The 19,454-nt window shown below is 34.3% G+C and overlaps 1 protein-coding gene across 5 annotated transcripts in view; it reads left to right on the forward strand.

The window, feature by feature from the left end:
• Positions 1-19,454, forward strand: part of LOC139122446 (heparan-alpha-glucosaminide N-acetyltransferase-like) — a 381,449-nt gene that overhangs the window by 104,216 nt on the left and 257,779 nt on the right. For all 5 annotated transcript variants that reach the window (XR_011549472.1, XM_070687822.1, XM_070687823.1 and 2 more), the window contains one exon: positions 16,710-16,740. Coding sequence is in view for 4 of the 5 variants with exons in the window: in XM_070687822.1 (XP_070543923.1) it covers positions 16,710-16,740 (31 nt within the window). In the remaining variant the exon portion in view is untranslated. The remainder of the gene's footprint in view (positions 1-16,709; positions 16,741-19,454) is intronic.

Here is a 19,454-nt window from a genome sequence, read left to right on the forward strand (position 1 = left end):
GTTCTTTTGGATCTGCTGAACTAGAAAAAAGATGTTAACATTGGATATTTTGGGATGCACTACCTGTCTGCACTGGTTTTTGATTTGTATGTAGCTCACGTGTGTAAACACGTGGGCTATTGTCATAGCGATGTCTGTCTGTCTGTCCGTGTGTGTGTGTGTGTGTGTGTTAGTGTGTGTGTGTGTGTGTGTGTCTGTCTGTCTGTTTACACGATAACTCAAAAACGCCTGAACGAATTCAAGTCAGATTTGGTACACAGGTACCATATGCTACTTGCAAGAACTGATTAGATTTTGGTTGGTGTGGCTTGCATATTAATGAAGTTATGCAATATTGTTTTTTTCTGTACAATGGTTTCCCTATGGAGACGGTAATGACAGTGTAGACATATATCAAGAAATACTGCACGAAATTTCATGAAACTTTTCACAGATGACAATCTAAGAACATTATGATGATACTGTGAGTGTCATGTCAATTATCTTCTCATTTGCATATTTAATGAACTTTTGTTATTAGTGAGATAACTCTGAAATTCCTGCACCAAACTTGATGATACTTGCAACAAATATTGACCTGATATATATCTAATTATACTTAGAAGCATTAGGCAGTGTCAAGTTAATAACTAGCTCATTTGCATATTTTATGAAGGTTTGTATTAGTCATATAACTCCAATATAACTTCACCACCAAATGTGATGAAATCTGCTGCAGATACTGATCCGACTGATATCTAACTGTAGTGTAAAGCATTTAGTAGTGTGAAATTAATTAAGGGTTCATTTGCATATTTAATGAACTTTGTAATTAGGTATATAACTCTTAAATTACGGCACCCAAGTCAGTGAAATTGGGTACAAATATTGTTTTGATAAATATCTAATTGTATTGAGAAGCATTTGGCAGTGTCAAGTTAACAAATAGGTCATTTGCATATTTTATGAAGTTTTGTAATTAGTGATATAACTCCAAAATGACTGCACCAAATGTGATGAAATCTGCTGCAGATACTGATCCGACAAATATCTAATTGTGGTGTAGAGCATTTTGTTGTGTGAAGTTAATTAAGGGTTCATTTGCATATTTAATGAACTTTGTAATTAGTGATATTACTCCAAAATTACAGCGTTAAATTTGATGAAACCTGCTACAGATGTTGATCTGATAAATATCCAATTGCACTGAGAAACATTGAGCAGTGTCAAGTTAATAATTAGCTCATTTGCATATTTCATGAAGTCTGATAATTAGTCATATAACTCCGAAATAACTGCATCAAATGTGATGAAAACTGCTGCACATACTGATACGACAGATATCTAACTGTATTGTAAAGCATTTAGTAGTGTAAAGTTAATTAAGGGTTCATTTGCATATTTAATAAACTTTGTAAATAGGTATATAACTCTGAAATTTCGGCATCAAAACTTTGTGAAACGTGCTACAGAAATTGATTAGATAAATATTTAATTGTGCTATGAATCATTGAACAGTATCAAGTTAATTTACGGTTTATTTGCATATTTAATGAACTTGTAATTAGTGACATTACTCTAAAGTCACAGCATTAAATTAAATAAAACGTGCTACAAATGTTGATCTGATGGATATCTAATTGTATCATGAAGCATTGAGCAGTGTCAAGTTAATTTACAGCTCATTTGCATATTAAATAAAGTGTTGTAATTAGTGATTAAACTCTGAGAGTACTGTGCGAAGTTGAAAAAAACCCTGCTACATATAGTGATAACATATATCTCATTGTTCTGTGAAGCGCACTACTATTAATGAACCTGTTGTAAAACACGTGAGCATATTCAGTTCATATCTGGTGATTTGTATGTACCGCAAAAAATGGCGAAAAATGGGTAGGGGTAGGGGGTACTATATCCTCCCCAAATTGAGTAAACTAGCATGAAATAGCACAAACCTTACATTTTTGGAAAGCTCAGATACTGCTCTTTCTGAGGAATACCAACTTTAGCAAAATTAATTTGTGTACATAGAATAGGACGACTTTAAAATGAATTTTTTGACAATTTTGAAATTTTTTACCCAAAATACCATGTAACAATTGTGATTTACTTTTTATTAAGCAAAATTTTCACAACTTTTTGTGTTTAAATTATTTATTCCGACATATTAAACAAGAAAAAAAGTGTTAACATCAGATATTTAACTATACACTACTTCTCTGGCGTCAATTTTGAATTGCGTGTATCTGTATGGGATGTGCAAAAGCTAGGGGTAGGGGTACAACATTCTTTCCTTGATGAAGTAAACTTGCTTGAAATGCCATATACCTTATAGTTTTAGAAAGCTTAGATACTGGTCTTTCTAAAATGCATAATGTTTTAGTAAAAAAAATATGACCTTTGGGGTATGGGGTAAGATTTGGTCATATTTCAAGAAAACTATAGAAGATATTGTATATTACAATGTGTCATTTGAAAGCCAAATAAATTGTCTTTCCAATGGCAGCCCATAAGCTAGGTTATGGTAAAAAGTAAGCTCAGCAGATGACTTACAAGACGACACATTTAACAAAAACATATGCGAGTCGGTAATACTCTGACTTCACGGTAGCCTTCAAAACATGCAAGTAACAGTCATTCAATCCCAATATTTTGTCTGTTAAAAGTCTAACTCATATTTTTGACATGTCCCTGTACCAAATAAAATATATCTTATACAAAGCAATGCCTTTTGTAAAGTGTCTAGGAAATTAATTGGTAGAATTTGACATTAGTTTTGACTGTAACTTACGACATAAAACTTTTGGGTATGGGGTAAGTTTTGGTCTCACTTCATGAAAACTATAGAAGATATTGCATATTGCAATATATCATTTTAAAGAAAAGTAAATTAACTTTCAAATGATACCGCATATGCCTCTTTATGTTCAAAATAAGCTCAGCAGAAGACTTACAAGAAGACAGGTTTAACAAAAACGAATGTGATTCAGTAATACTGTGATTTTGCGGAACCCTTCAAAATATGACTGTTACAGCTACAGGATCCCAATATTTTTTCTGTCAAAAGTTTATTTCAGGTTTCTAACATGTACCTGTAGCAAATAACACAAATTTAATACACAGCATTGCCCTTCGTATTATGTCTAGGTAAATAATTGGTAGAATTTAGATTAGTTTTAACAGTAATTTACGACATAAACTTTGGGGTATGGGGTAAATTGTGGCCCTATTTCATGAAAACTATAGAAGATATTGCATATTGCTATATACCATTTTCAAGAAGAATAAATCACCTTTCTAATGGTACCCCGTAAGCCAGGTCATGTTAAACAGTAAGCTCAGCAGATGACGTACATGAAGACAGGTTTGACAAAAATCCATGTGGGTCACAAAATCGTGATTTTGCGGTACCCTTCAAAACATGACCGTAACAGCTATTGAGTCCCTATATTTTGTCTGTTAAAATCCTATTTCTTATTCTAAGCATCCCAAGGCTTCTGAAAAATACAGGTTTGTTATCCTGTGCGGTTGGGGGGGAGGTGCACGTAGACGCCCCCTCTAGCCCACGGCCTAATAGATTGTTAGTAAAATGCTTGCTGTATAAGTAAGACAAGGAGGCATAGACAATTTTCCAAATACGTCTTATCAAAATTATTTTATAAAAAAAATATTTAAAAAGTAAATTATAAAAATAGACAGTCCTCAACAATCTATTTACTTTAAGGAGAAAATGGCAATATGACTATGTGTGTGCGTTTTAAAGTTTTCTTTTTAAGGCTGTGCATTAGTTCATTGCATAACAATAAAATATGATGTATACAGATTACGATGAAATCTGGAATTTTGTATTTTTGGGGCAATTTTTGTCATTTTTGGTCAAAAAATGTGTTGCTCTAAAACTGCTTATTTGACAGCTTTCATATTTGGTATACAGGGTCCTAGGGTTGATCTTTATTATATATATTTAAATTAGGATGAAATCTGCAATTTTGTATTTTTGGGACAATTTTTGCCATTTTTGGTCAAAAAATGTTGTTTCTCAAAAATAACTTGTCTGATAGCGTTGATATTGAGTAGACATATTCCTATCTTCAATTATGTGTTTTTGCAGCTATTTTTAAAACTTTGGTCATTTTGACCTGAAGCGGGCTATCAAAGATATCCTACTTCATCAACACATGTGGCACAAAAAGTTTTTCTCTACAAAACACAAACTAGCTCTATTTGCTCATAGGTTGTTTGTTTAAATTTTCAGAGTTTTTTCCTAATTTTTGACAGAAAAAAATTACAGAATTAGTCCACTGAAATCTGGTTTGTAAATGTTTCCATACATATATTACAATGTCAGAACTAGATGAACGATTGTAATACTTTTTTAGCTCCGCTGTCAGCGACGCGGAGCTTATCAAATAGGTTGATTTTCTGTCGTTGTCGTCCGTCAACAATTGCCTTCTCCTCTGAAACCGCAAGTCCAATTGCTTTGAAATTTTATATGCAGTTCACTTTGGGTGACCTCACTTAAGTTTGTTCAAATCGTGGTGAAATTTGCATATTTGTATTTTTGGGGCATTTTTTGGTGTTTTTGGTAAAAAAATCTTCTCTCTGAAATCGCTTATCCGATTGCTTTGAAATTTGATATGCAGTTTACTTAGGGTAACTTCAGTCAGATTTGTTCAAATCGTGGTGAAATTTGCGTATTTGTATTTTTAAGGCAATTTTTGTCATTTTAGTACTTTGTGCCCTGTGGGCACAAGGTACTAATGTGATGGCGCGGCCCAATATGGCCAACATAGTGGGCCGTATGCTGTGGACGCAGGTATCTCAGAAACGCTTCAGTAACTTTTTCTGAAATTTGGTCTGGTGGTCACTTGGGCATGTATCTCAAACGGTCTTTTTTCTTTTTTTGATTGAATCATTTTAAAGTCACTTTTTTAGCTTTTTTCTGAAAACCACTATTTTCAATTTTTCCTCAAAACCACTGATTTGATTATTGTGATGTTTGGCATGGGTGTTCGTATAGTTGAAATGCCGTCAGAAATGTTCAAAATTTGGTGATACATGCCTTGCATTATTTTTAAACAATATTTTTATCCATTTTTATTTTATATTTACTCACTTTCGCTAAAGCTACCGTCTGCGCATGCGCACAACTGTAGGACAAAATCTGAGTTGAAAAATCGAAACGGACGCCATCTTGTTTCTCGGTATGGGCACATTTTTTACGTTGTGAACGTTTCACTGTGTATTTCTATACGATCTATAGTTATGAAGTTGACAGTGATGCACTTTTGCGGCTGTCGTGTATTTTTTGGTACGAAAGGCGCCTTTGATCGACTGAATAATGATGGCCCCGTAGGCGATAAACACCGGTGCTGGCAGGCATATCAGTTCTACTGAGGAAGTAATCCACTGGCCCGTATAGCATGTATAGGTCAGAGGCTCACTTAGGGGAGAACCACTTGATTTCTGGGAGGGGGGTATGGAGGATTTTGAGGAAAAAAAATTGTCACCAGGTGAAATAAAAGAAAAAAATTAAGCCTGTAATGGCTTGAGAAAAAAAATTCTCATAACAGACAGAAATAAAAAAGGAATTGTCACAATGCTGTTGAAATGAGCAAAATTTTGGAAACTTCATTCTCATGTATTCTTTGCTAGCATGCTGCCAAAGGCACGCAAATGTTTTTACCACAAGTAATTCTTATGTGTTTTTTTTTTCCAGCACTTATGATATAAGCATTCACTACTTTACACCTCAGTGCACTCGATATTTTCCTTCCCTTTTCTGACCCAAGAAATCACATTTCGGGATTTCTGTTGCAATATCTCATGGTATAGGCAATATCTAGATGGGACTATTTGACTTCTGTAAATTGTGAAAATTAAAACACAAGATAGGAGTCAATAAACTAGTGTTAAAACCAATACATTATTCTCTCAATATAAATATGTTAGAAAGATTACAAGTTGACAATGAAAATTGAGGAACAACAAATATAATGAAATACAATGTGTGAGCCGTGTTTCTCTGACCACAAAAGATAACATCTCCCCTGAGAACTTAAAAGGAATTGACTGTTTTAAAGAAAAGCAGGTATAGTACTGATCACAGTTGATTTGCCAAAAAAGTGTTTTATAATTTAAAGTTGTATATATATAATAGACTTTCCATTTTGTTTGTCATTTGTTGGAATGTAAAATGAATAAATAAAAACATCCTGTGATATGTGAAACACTGGCTTAAATTTGAAAAATTGCACTGCTACTCCATTTGAAAAAAAAAATTGATGCAGGTCTGACTGTAGAAATAAAAAAATGCTGTCTCTCTAACAAAAAAAAAGTTCCCATACCCACTTCCTGCATACCCCCGAAATCAAATGGGTCTCCCCTTAATATGCGCATGCGCATATAGCAAGTTAGCGTTGTTTTTCAAGGACTTTGAAAAATCAAACCGACGCCATCTTGTTTCTCGGTCAGGTGCGAATTTTGACAGTTTACAGTTTTTAGCGTGTATTTGATGATGTTTTGTAAATATGAAGTTCACAGTGATGGTACTTTTGTTGCTGTCATGTATTTTTTGGCACGAAACGCTCCTTCGATAGACTGAAGAATGATGGCCTCCGTACTCGGTACTCCCCAGTACCGGCGAATCCATTGCTTTAGCGAGGCAATCCCACCGGCGGCCCGTACTATAATAGCTGGGTGAGAGCGAGGGAATGCTCTGTCCTTCTACCTCCGGCCTCCATGTCATAACAAACTAGCGTCGTTTTATGTTGATGTACTGTCCTTTCGACACAGCGATAACTTTTAGTTTTCTGTTGCTTATTTTGGGTAATTTCGACAGTTGTGCATTGATTTTGACATCATTTTTGACTTCGATCGCTAAAGTGTGTGCTTATGTTGACCGATTTACTAAGGAAGTACGCGCACTTCAGAATCACGGCATAATCCGACATGGTAATTTGGCATGATCATCAGATCATACATGATCCGAGATTGCACTTTAGCAAGGTCACGATAACTAATGTTGTTTGTTTCACTGTCGTTTAATACCTATATTTCCACTAAAAGACCATTAGAATTTCCTCCTGGCTACTTTTGAAATCGTGCACTGGCATGCATGTTGTTGTCAACATCACTATGCTTGAATGTACAGTAGACTCTCATACTATGAATATATCGACTGTCACTGCATGCGTGCAAGTCACTCCATATCATATCAAAAAATGTAGTATTGTGACGTTTGAGCTGCCAGAAGCCAGAATTTACAGTTTACGAGAAAGTTATCTTACATGTAAAACTCAGTTCTACTGTGAACAAAATGCAAGCTATGTTGTATAACTATCTTGGATTGCATAATATTTTGTACCTATCACCGTGTCAGAAAATCAGAAGGAAACAACCAGTCAGACCAACTGTGGTCAGGATGATACTGTCCAATTTTAATATTGTCTCTCGGCACACACCAGATACTCATGACTGTAAACACAACATTTCCATATAATTGTATATTCAGTTTTTATATTTAGTTTGCTTTCACCATATTGTATGTCCTTCCCTGCACTACATAATTCAAAATTAAATATTGTTTTTGGCCTATACATACTTGAGGGGTAAGCTTATTTAGTCTCATACATTAAAGATGCACTGTTGACCTACAGAGTCAAAACTTTTTATCATTGTATTGTAGATAGGTGTACACTCCAAATACTAAGTACAAGTGTGGTGAGTGTAACAAGCAAATGTTTTTTAGTCAATGGCCCAAATTTATTTTCTATTTGATGGACAATAAATACATGTGTAATCAATGCCAACAATCCAGTTTAAGTAATTTGGTTTAGATTAGCCATTGTCCATTATATTACAATAGTTTGTGGCTAAATTTTCTCCCCTTCTGTATTATATAAGTTCACCGTTTCCTGTTTTAGATATTGTTGATCCTATTGAGTCCCATATCTCTTATTCTTAATTCACTTTCACACATATCAAGGTTGTTGATACTTAGAATCCACACTTGAACTTATGCTGAGCAGTAACCAACCGGTTCAAATAACTTTCATTTATGTCCAAACAATTTGACTTTTTGCCAAATTTCACATTTATGGCAATTAATAAACAGTAAGGAGGTACAAAGGACGTCGGTGCCCCCGGGCCCCATGTTTGGTAAAAAAATCTTTAAAAATCTTCTTCTTCAAAACTACCAGTCAGATAGTTTTGATATTTGGTACATATGTCCATAGGAATGATCTATTTCAGATTTGTTCAAATTGTGCAGAAATATGCAAATTTGCATTTTTAAGGGCAATTTTTGCCATTTTTGGTCAAAAAATGTATTTCTCAAAAAGTACTGGTCTGATAGTTTTGAAATTTAGTATACAGGTTTCTATAGATGAACTAAGTAATATGTATTGAATTTGTGATGAAATGTGTAATTTTGTATTTTTGGGGCAATTTTAGCCATTTTTGGTCAAAAAATGTGTATTTCCAAAACTACTCATCTGATAGCTTTGAAATTTTGTATACAGGTTTCTACAGTTGAACTAAATGATATTTATTGAAATTATGATGAAATCTACAATTTTGTAATTTTGGGGCAATTTTTACCATTTTTGGTCAAAAAATGTGTTTCTCAAAAAGTACTGGTCTGATAGCTTTGAAATTTGGTATACAGGTTTCTACAGATGAGCTAAGTAATACCGGGTATATATTGAATTTTTGATGAAATGTGTAATTTTGTATTTTTGGGGCAATTTTTGCCATTTTTGGTCAAAAAATGTGTATTTCCAAAACTACTGATCTGATAGCTTTGAAATTTGGTATACAGGTTTCCACAGATGAACTAAATGATATTTATTGAAATAATGATGAAATTTGCAATTTTGAATTTTTGGGGCAATTTTTACCATTTTTGGTCAAAAATGCGTTTCTCAAAAAGTACTTGTCTAACAGCTTTGAAATTTGGTATACAGGTTTCTATTGATGAACTAAATTTGATCTTGTGAAATTATGATGAAATCTGCAATTTTTATTTTTGGGGGCAATTGTTGCCCATTTTTGGTCAAAAAATTTATTCTCAAAAATTACTCATCAGATAGCTTTGGTTGACATGTTCTTAGGGATGATCCTATGTAATACATTCAAAGTATGATGAAATCTTCAATTGTGTATTTTTGCAGCTTATTTTAGCCTCTTTTTTCTGGCCACTGCATTGAGCTATCAAAGATTTCCGTCTTCTTCATCAACATGTGTCAAAAATAGTTATTCTCTACATAAACACAGTGGAGCTATATCGGTCGCTAGGTCGCTTGTTATTTTTCTTTGTTGTTTTTGGTAAACAAATATCTTATATATGTATACAAATATTGTCTCACAAATTCTGACCTAGTGTTATTGGATTATGGATTGGTATGATTGCGATTATCTTAACAACCACTTCAAATGCTAGTTTGAAATTTGGCATGAAAGTTACTTTTAGTGGTAGTTCAATAAATTATTGAGATTGTATTCACATGAACAAAATTAGTAAATAATGTAGAAGGTTTTTAGCTCACATTTGGTATACCAATGTGAGGTAATCGTATAAGCTGAATCGGTTCATTTGCATCCGATTTACATGTCTGTATGTATATATGTATGTACGTATGTATGTATGTATGTCCGTCCACATCAAAAACACCTAAACCGCAGCACCTACTGTCTTAGTATTTGATGTACAGGTGCACCTAGGGGTGTAGATGTGAATTTGTTCAAATGAACTTGTCAGTGTCAAAAATATGCAAATGAGGGGAAAAAAGGAAAAACCCTGCAAATTGCTAAAACTCTGTAACCGTTGCTCAGATAGGGTTGAAACTTGATGTGGAAGTTCCTTTAGGTATTCTAAATTAGGTGTTTGAAATTTTGGATATTTTTCTCATTTTAAGTAAAATTTCTCTTCTCTGAAACCGCTAGCCCAATCGCTCTCAATTTGGATATGGTGTTTGCAAGGGTGTTACCCTTCTCATTGTTGAAATTACGACAATATTGGAAATATTACTGTTTTAGGGCAATTTTTGTCATTTTTGGTCAAAAAATCTTAAAAAATAATTACTTTTTAAAGCCCCTTGGACACGTAGCTTTTATATTTGGTGTACAGATGTCCAGGGATGACAATAGTCAGATATGTGGAAATTGTCCTGAAATATACAAATTTGTATTTTTAAGACAATTTTGTCATTTTTGGTCAAGAAAACTTGTTCTCAAAATTACTTGTTTGATAGCTTTGTAATTTGCTACAAAAGTCCAGATGGATGTTATTTGATAGATTTTCCGCTCAAAGTGTTGGGAAACCCCCAAATATTTATATTTTAGGTAATTTTCTCAGTTTGTGACCTAAAATGACCTACACCAACCCAGGATATGTTTGTGAGAGAGTTTTGAAGGCTGTGAACATAATTTTGTCATATTTAATATCAATTTGTAGTAAAATTTGATCCAGAAAACAAAGCTGAGGTAAATTTTTTCATTGTGAACCAATTTTTGCAACTTTTGCATGTAAGACACGCAAGAACTGATGAGAAATTTGGATCCGGGATAATACCAGATGTCGTAATTCCCCCACAGTGGAAGGCATTTCACTATCTTTAACTGATTTAAGTGCTGTTTACATTCAAATGATAGCACTCATAGCATTAATTATAACATCCCCAAGGTTGTAAATATATTTCCTGCCAGCTTGTCTTATGTAAACATGATCAACAAAGGGATGGAACATATGATATTCAGGAGGGGGTAGGGGCTAGAAGATTGATGAGGTAGCATTACTTTTTACCAGATCCCTTGCACATTTTTTCCCACTCTTTATTTTTTCCCCACTCTCCCACCTTTTCTTTTTGTCAAGCTTCTCTGGCTAATTTTTTTTTGACATTTGCTTATGTATTTAGGATCTGCTTGTCCCATCGCTATGAGATTTGCTACAAATAATGATCACACCAAGATATATCAGTAGTGAAAGGTATTAAGGGATGACAAGAAATTTTGGAAGGTCTTTATAAAGCACTTTTTACATCGGCCAATTCCTAATTTCCATATTTAATGAAATTTCCTAATTAGGGATAAATATCTGAATTGACTCGACCACAGTTGACAAATCTTGCTATTTACATTAAAGATATTGTGATAGAATGTTATTTAAAGTCATTAAGCATTTTTAGCTACTATAGACTATAGTCTATAGAAGCTATTGGGATGGGTATCCGTCCGGCGTCCGTCGTCAGTCTGTATGTATGTATGTATGTATGTATGTATGTATGTATGTATGTATGTATGTATGTATGTATGTATGTATGTATGTATGTATGTATGTATGTCCGTTTGTGAGGCGTCCGTCCACTCAAATATCTTGAGAACCGCAGTACTTACTGATTTGATATTTATTGTGTAGATGAAAAATATGATTTTGAGAAAACTATTTTTTTTAATTTTTTGATATTGTTGAAAATAGGCAAATTAATGCCAAAAAGGCATTTTTGGTAAAAAATCTTCTTCTTCATAACCGCTGGTCAGACAGCTTTGTTATTTGGTATACAGGTCCCTAAGGATAACCTGTGCTATCCCTGGCCTTTCGAAATTGTTAGTAAATTTACGAATTGGGTTCAAAAATATTAGTAAGCACAAATTATGTTATTCTGAGCCCACCAATTTTCAACAAGGACTTCTGGTACTCAATAAATGATTTTAAGGGGATAGAAATGACGAATGATTTTATTATAGACAATGGAAAATGAAAAATCTCTTTTTAGTTTTTTTGACAATGAACACTCATATTTTGATACGCATTTTCAAAAGATCCATTGAATAACACAGTTCATCATGGGTCATGAATGCTTGTAACATTGAAATTTCTTCCTTGTCTCAATAAAGTGTGTCATTTTAGTCAACAGGCCACTGAATGTTATTCAATTACTCGATCTTCATTACACAACATAACATTTTCAAGTATATTGTGACACAAATCATAACTCCCTTTGTGTGTGTAGTCAGTGGTTGATGATTATATTATATAAAATATATGAAGCGGTCATTAATATTATCAGTGTTTGCACAAATTTTAGATGCTAGAAAATCAGTCCCCTGTTTTTAATATTTGATGAGCTCTGTTAACTTGAAAGTATGCATGTCATCCATAGGTACTATATGGTGCCTCTAGCTGCAGTCACTATGCCGTGTTCATCTCTAAAATTCTTTTAAAACAACCACTGATCAGAACATTTGGCAGTCTGTGGTTTCGCACAAATTTTGTCTCATCTCAATCAAATTTAAGTACGCAAACTGAGACTGGTGATCCTGCTAATGTTTTCATAGAGACATTTATACTTTTATAACGCTGCAGATGATCGTCATTTATTTTTTGTCTGGATAAACTTTTTGGTCATGGGACTGTGCACAGCATTTTCTCTGGATCATAGAAAACTATCAGTATTCATAACATTTGCTGAGACAGTTTCTTGTAAAATGTTTTGAAGGAAACCTATTAAAATTGGCAAGCTGACTGAAAAATTCAATCTGCAGATCGTCAAATGACAAATCTATGACATCTAAGATTTCCGGCTCGCTTCCACCTCCATGCACAGACATCGTTCAACCATGCGCGGTCCGGACTGCAGTTCTGCTGTAGTTCGAGCGACTGTCTTTCAGGCTGACTGTTCTTGATCTCTTCTCGGCGGTTTCATTGTTTCGTATTTTTTTCATATCAGTTGCCGTTTTTATGCCCAACTTTCTTTCCCAGCTGAGGATACTATGATCTATCTAAAAGCATTTGTAACTGCCCGCTTCCCTCGATCCGCTTCAACCGTCCATTCGGAAAGTTGACAGCATGTGAGTGTTTGGGTGTCTCGAAACTACCGTAATGGGGTGGTAATGCATGACACACCACTATGAGAGTACAAGACCCGGGGATCTTGAAACCTTTTCGCGCATGCTCATGTTATCACAGGTCAAAGTCCAAAGCTAGCTATCACCATGTGTCGATGCGCCGATGATAGGGACAGCGTAGGTTTTGAAAGACGAGATATGACAGTATTTCCCCGGAATTCACAATCTTGAGCGAAAATCAGTCTTCAAAAATAACAAAATTGTTCGTAAATGGCCGATCGGGCATTTATTTTTTTTCGTAAATTTTCATTTTTGTTCGTAATTTACGAACGTTACGAGCGACAGCGAGAGCACAGATAACCCAACTTAGATTTGTTCAAATTGTGATGAAATATGCAAATGTGTATTTTTAAGGAATTTTTTTATCATTTTTGGTCAAAATTTGACCTACATTGTATGTAATTCTTGTACTGTATAAACCCTATCAATTCACCCAGAAAAAAATAATTAATATGATTTTAAATAATTGAATTAATTAGGAAATCATCAAAGCCAAAATAATTTTAGTGTGGATTTATCAGAAAATTCAACTTTTTTTGACAGTTCATAGTGAAATGCTTAACATCTTGGAGGATTAAAACATGTAAAGGCAACTTTCCTGAATCCCAACTTTGATATATTCTGAACCACCATTTATGTTATCTAAAAGAAATTGCTCATAATAGTTTGTCATGATAGGGTGGTCAAATAAATAGAGATAGAGAAAGTTCTAATTTCCATTTATGGTTGACTTGGTAAGGATAAAATAAGATTACTTTTTGAGGAAAAAAATAGAGTGGTCAATTAAAAGAGTGGTCAAAGTGATAGGGTTTTTATGGTAAAGCTGAGCTGTAAGATTCCTTGTGCTATTTATAGCAATTATGCAATCTGTGTAAACAGTGCAATGAAAGTGTAACATGATTCCTTATGATGCTTTTGATGACCTTGAACTTCTTAAGTTACAAACATTTGTCTCTTCAGTGTGCTTTCTCTGAGTACGTACTGTGTCAACTTATTCAACAGAACTTATTTACAATGTTAATTTGAAAGTTAAAATATGCTTGGTTAATAGGATGAAAATACTGATATTAACAGATAACCTGCTCAAGATTCTTTATAACCTGACAGATACGCTTTTTTTTATGACGTAAATCTTGATTTAAGCAAGTCTTGTTTACTTTAATTAGAATGTAATTAACTCTCGTTTATTTGCTATTATAGACTAATATAGTCTCATGAAATATGCAAATCTGTATTTTTACGGAATTTTTTTCCCTTTTTGGTCAGGCCATCCTGAAATGAGCTATCAAAGATATCCACCTTCTTCATCAATACATGTGTCACAAAAGGTTATTCTCTACATAACACAGCAGAGCTCTGTCAACTGTTGAGTCGCTTGTTTTTTTCAAAACCGCTGGTCAGGCCGCTTTAATATTTGGTTTACATGTCCCTAGGATGACCTTAGTGAGATCATTTCATACAGTCAGGAAATACTTAATTTTGTATCCATGTCTATAGTAGCTTCAGGGACTTTGGCCCTATGTTTACTTCAACTAATTCCTAATTTGCATATTTAATTAACTTTCCTAATGAGGGATATATACCAGGATTTACTTGATCAAAGTTTGCAAAACAAGCTATGTACATTGATGATACCAGGTTAAAACAATATTGGAAGTCATTTCATTTATAATTTTCTGAAGATGATTTTAACAGGTTTGGTTTCCAAAAATACATTCAAAAAGATTTTAATGTTCAAGAGTATTGTAAATAGTTCACACACTACCTGCTATCTGGTCATTGTATCTCTTTATACAAACATGGTCAATACCAAGGGGCGGACCATTTGATATTGGGGGGGGGGGTCCTGCCAGATTTTAAAAAAATTCTGAGCAAATGTCCATAAAAAAAAATCAGGCATGCAGAGAAGGTTGACAAAAAGAAAAGGTGGGAGAGTTGGATAAAATAATGCACAATGGATCGGATAAAAAAATAATGTACCTCATCAATCTTCCAGACCCTCCCCCCCATATCAAATGGTCCAACCCTGATATGTTTGTCCACACAATTAATCATGCAGTTTATATTACTTGAACATGTCAAGTTAGGTAAGGATTTGTAAGGAATAGTCAAGTTCACCACAGTTAAATTTCTAAAGTTGATCTCTTGTGTCATCATCCTTGTGTAATTGGTTAAGTTTGTAAGTTGTTCCAAAAGTGGATGCACCAGTTGTACTGGAAGAAAACAATCTTTACTTTTCCTTGTAGGGTTTCTGAGTTAATCGTTGTATGTTGAAATCTCTCCATGGTCAAAATGTAAACATTGGTTGCATGTTATGTATTTTAGTGTATGTCAAATATTGTTCATGAAAAATCAAGAAAAGAGTGCTGTGTGGTTGTAAAAGATAACATTTGTCAATACAAAAACTTCCTTGCAGATTATCTTAATATTATCACAGAAGTAGAAAAGGAAAAGAAACTAATCAAACTGATGTAACATGTTCACACTGAGTGCCTGTATATTTAACTATTTTATCATTACATCCATCTGTTCAATATCTTTATCACTCTCCATGGGTCAAGGCACACTTTGGGGCCAATGTCATCACTCTGTGCCAGTCTGTTTATGTCAGTCTGTCTGTATGTATGTCCATGTTTCAAACAATTGTTTACTTGTTTTGATAACTATATGGGAGCGAAATGTCACAGTGACTATTTTTTAAAATCATTTCAATTTTTTGCCCACATTTGGTATACCAATGTGAGGTTTTCGTATAAGCTGAAGTCGATGGCGTCTGTATGTATGTATGTTTGTATATATGTATGTGTGTATGTATGTATGTATGTTTGTATGTATGTAATTACGTATAGTATGTCCGTCAACATCAAAAACACGCAAACCGCTGCACGTTTCAGCTTGGTATTTGGTGTGTGGATGCATCCTTGGCTATAGATGGGATTTTGTTCAAACGAAGTCTGCATTGCCAAAATTATGCAAATGAGCTTACAAAGTGTGAAAATGGTCAAGAATTTATAACTCAAGAACCGCTGTTTTGATAGCTTTGAAATTTTATGCAAGTACCTTAGGTGACCCTTATACAGTTTTACCAATATTATGAAGATATCCTTAATTTTGTATGTTTGCTAAATTTTTTTGTGATTTTTCTCATTTTCAGTAAAAATTATTCTTCTCTGAAACCGTCAGCCCAACTGCTCTCAAATTTTGGTTGGATGTTTGCAATGGTGACCGTGTTACTCTTCTAATTTGTTGAAATTATGACAAAATTGGGAAAATTACTATTTTTGAGCAATTTTGTCTATTTTGGTCAAAAAATCTTAAGCAGTATTTTCTTTATTAGCCCCTGAACAGACAGCTTTTATATTTGGTACACAGACGTACAGAGATGACAATAGTTAGATATGTGGAAATTGTCCTGAAATATTCAAATTTTTATTTTTAAGACAATATTGTCATTTTTGGTCAAGAAAACAAGAAAACTTGTTCTCAAAATTACTTGTTTGATACCTTTTTTTGTTTGGTATAAAGTCCTGAGGGATGTTACAGGATAAATTTTCTGCTCAAAGTGTTGGGAAACCCCCAAATTTGTATATTTTAGGTAATTTTCTCAGTTTGTGACCTTAAATGACCTACACCAACCCAGGATATGTTGTGAGACAGTTTCGAAGGCTGTGAACATAATTTTGTCAATGGTTTACATATTATCATGTCCGACTAATTTTAAGAAATGAGAAGAATACCTGTATGTTGTCAATGTTCATTTCAAAATTTTGCATAAGTCTGTAGACATTACACATTGTGATTTTTTAATTTTTTGTTTATTGCAGGTTTAACGATAGCTGATTTAGTCTTTCCTTGGTAAGTTGTAAATCATTTAAAACATAAAAAGGTCTTACACTCTAGTAATGTGCTGCCAGTGTTGAAATCAAAAGTAGGGCTTTGTATTTAATCATTATTTGAGGGAAAAACAAATCACTGCTGATGACACAGTCCCCACTTGTTAATTGGTACTTTGATTACAAGTCCTTGGAGAGCGAGAATAGAGTCTGTTCATTGATTCGGTCTGTGATTAATAATACTGCCATACAGATGGGGCTTAATAACAGAGGACGAGTTCTATGGTTGTGAAAATGTAAAACAAATCTGAGCTGCCACCTTAATTACAAAAGGTCATTAAATAAGTCAAGTAGTAATTAGGGGCCCAAGCCCACGGGCTGGGCCCCTATTGTTTTCACAGGAGTTCAACTTTCTTCTTCTGGTTCTTTTGCTCTTTTTTTGTCGACCTGGAACTTGAACACCGCTTACCGCAAAGTTCTAAAACTTGCAGGGATAAAAGGTACCTATGAGATCTTGTGCACCTGGGTATACAATTTTCGATTAGTCACGTGACCTGGTGGCCATATTTGATTTTCCAAAAACCTAAAAACAGCTTCTCCTGATGATCCAGGGGTCTGGTCAATTTGAATTTCTTTTTTATATAGCAAGCATGACCCAAGGTCTTCAGATTTTGCAAATAAAATCACGTGCAGTCACGTGATTTGGCCGCCATATTGGATTTTCGAAAAATACCAATTTAATTTTTAAAAATCTTCTCCTCCAGAACTAAAACACCGATTGAGCTGAAAGTTTACTTATGTCATCTTTGGAGTGATCTCTTTCAAGTTTGTAAAAGACATTTTGATCGGTCACGTGGTTTGGCCGCCATATTGGATTTTGCGAAAACTGGCAATTTAATCTTTAAAAATCTTCTTCTCCAGAACTAAAACACCGATTGACGTGAAATTTTACTCATGTCATCCTTAGAGTGATCTATTTCAAGTTTGCAAAACACATTATGATTGGTCACATGATTTGGCCGCCATATTGGATTTTCGAAAATACCAATTTAATCTTTAGAAATCTTCTCCAGAAGTAAAACACCGATTGATCTGAAATTTTACTCATACCGGTATCATCCTTAGAGTGATCTCTTTCAAATTTGCAAAAGACATTTGGATCAGTCATGTGGTTTGGCCGCCATATTGGATTTTGCGAAAATTGCGAAAATCGCAATTTAATCTTTAAAAATCTTCTCCAGAACTAAAGCACCGATTGACACGAAATTTTACTCATATCATCCTTGGAATGATCTCTTTTAAGTTTGTGAAAGGCATTCCGATCGGTCACATGGTTGGTCGCCATCTGGGATTTTGCAAAAAATCGCAATTTAATATTTCAAGATCTCCAGAACGAACACACGGAATAAAATGACATTTTTTACTTATATCTTCCTTAGTCTGAGCACTTTAAAGTTTCTGATAGGCAATTGTATTTGTGAAGTACTTTGGCCGCCTTATCGGATTTTGCGTAAAACATGCTATTACCAGTGAAAAGTATAGTAACTATGAGATGATGTTCAAAATCCTTCTTTTCCACGCTCAAATTTTGCATATAATATAATCAGTGCAAGAACTTTAAACCATGTTGTATGCTTGGGCCCCGCAAATTGCAGCTTTAATTAATGCATGTTTTTGCTCTTGAATGAAAAAGATGCTATGTGTTCTACGTATTCAGTATGCCAAACAGATCACATGATGGCAGTACAAACAAACCATGTGTACAAGTGCATATGGAAATGCATGTACTTATAAGTGTTTTTTTCCCACATCGGGTTTGTTTATACCGTGGTCCATTGGAATTTCGGTTTTAACCTATTGAAAGGATGTTGCCAAACATTTTTTATCCTATTATAACACTGACAGATTATCACCTGTACCACATTTCATACAATATGATGTCGTTCTTCTTGACATTTACCCTAAAAACAAAAATTCATTATGTATGCAAACTATCAATCGTTTTAAACAGTACTGCTAAGTGTTACTGAATTGTACCCTATTACAGCACTGTGAGTCCAACATCTGTACTAAATTTCATCGAGTTTGATATTGTATTACTGGACATATCACTTTAATCAGGAAAGTAGTAATTATGCAAATTGAAAATTAATTAATATGTCACAGATAAATGCCTTTATTCACTGTCAAAGCAATGTTAGCTCAACATCTGTACCAAGTTTTCATGAAATTTGATGCAGCATTTCTTGACATATAATTATAAAAATTAATTAACCCTTAAAATGCCATGCCCCGTATATATCCGTATTCGGCAAACTCATGCTCATCGCCACGCACAGATATATCCGTACATGTCCTGAGGTTTGCTAAGGCAAGGTTTGGAACTTGATTTCCCATGTTTAAGAGGTCACCTGACAAATAAATCCATTCATTACCCTTTGAACGCACCTCAGATCCATATAAGGACTAAAATAATGATATCATCTAATGTAGCTACTGCCATTTCAACTAATTTGTGTGACTTTCGGAGGAAACCGGCACAACTATTTTTAGTCCCCACGGACACCGTCCGGGGGGACTTATAGGTTTGGTCATGTCCGTGCGTGCGTGCGTCCGTGCGTCCGTCCGTTCACGCAGATATCTCAGAGACGCCTGGAGCGATTTCGTTCAAACTTGGTACAAGGATAGTACCCTACCTCATACAGATGCACATTGATTTGTTTTACAATGCGATCA

This window comes from Ptychodera flava, chromosome 22 (genome assembly GCF_041260155.1).
Source record: "Ptychodera flava strain L36383 chromosome 22, AS_Pfla_20210202, whole genome shotgun sequence".
Classification (NCBI taxonomy): domain Eukaryota; kingdom Metazoa; phylum Hemichordata; class Enteropneusta; family Ptychoderidae; genus Ptychodera; species Ptychodera flava.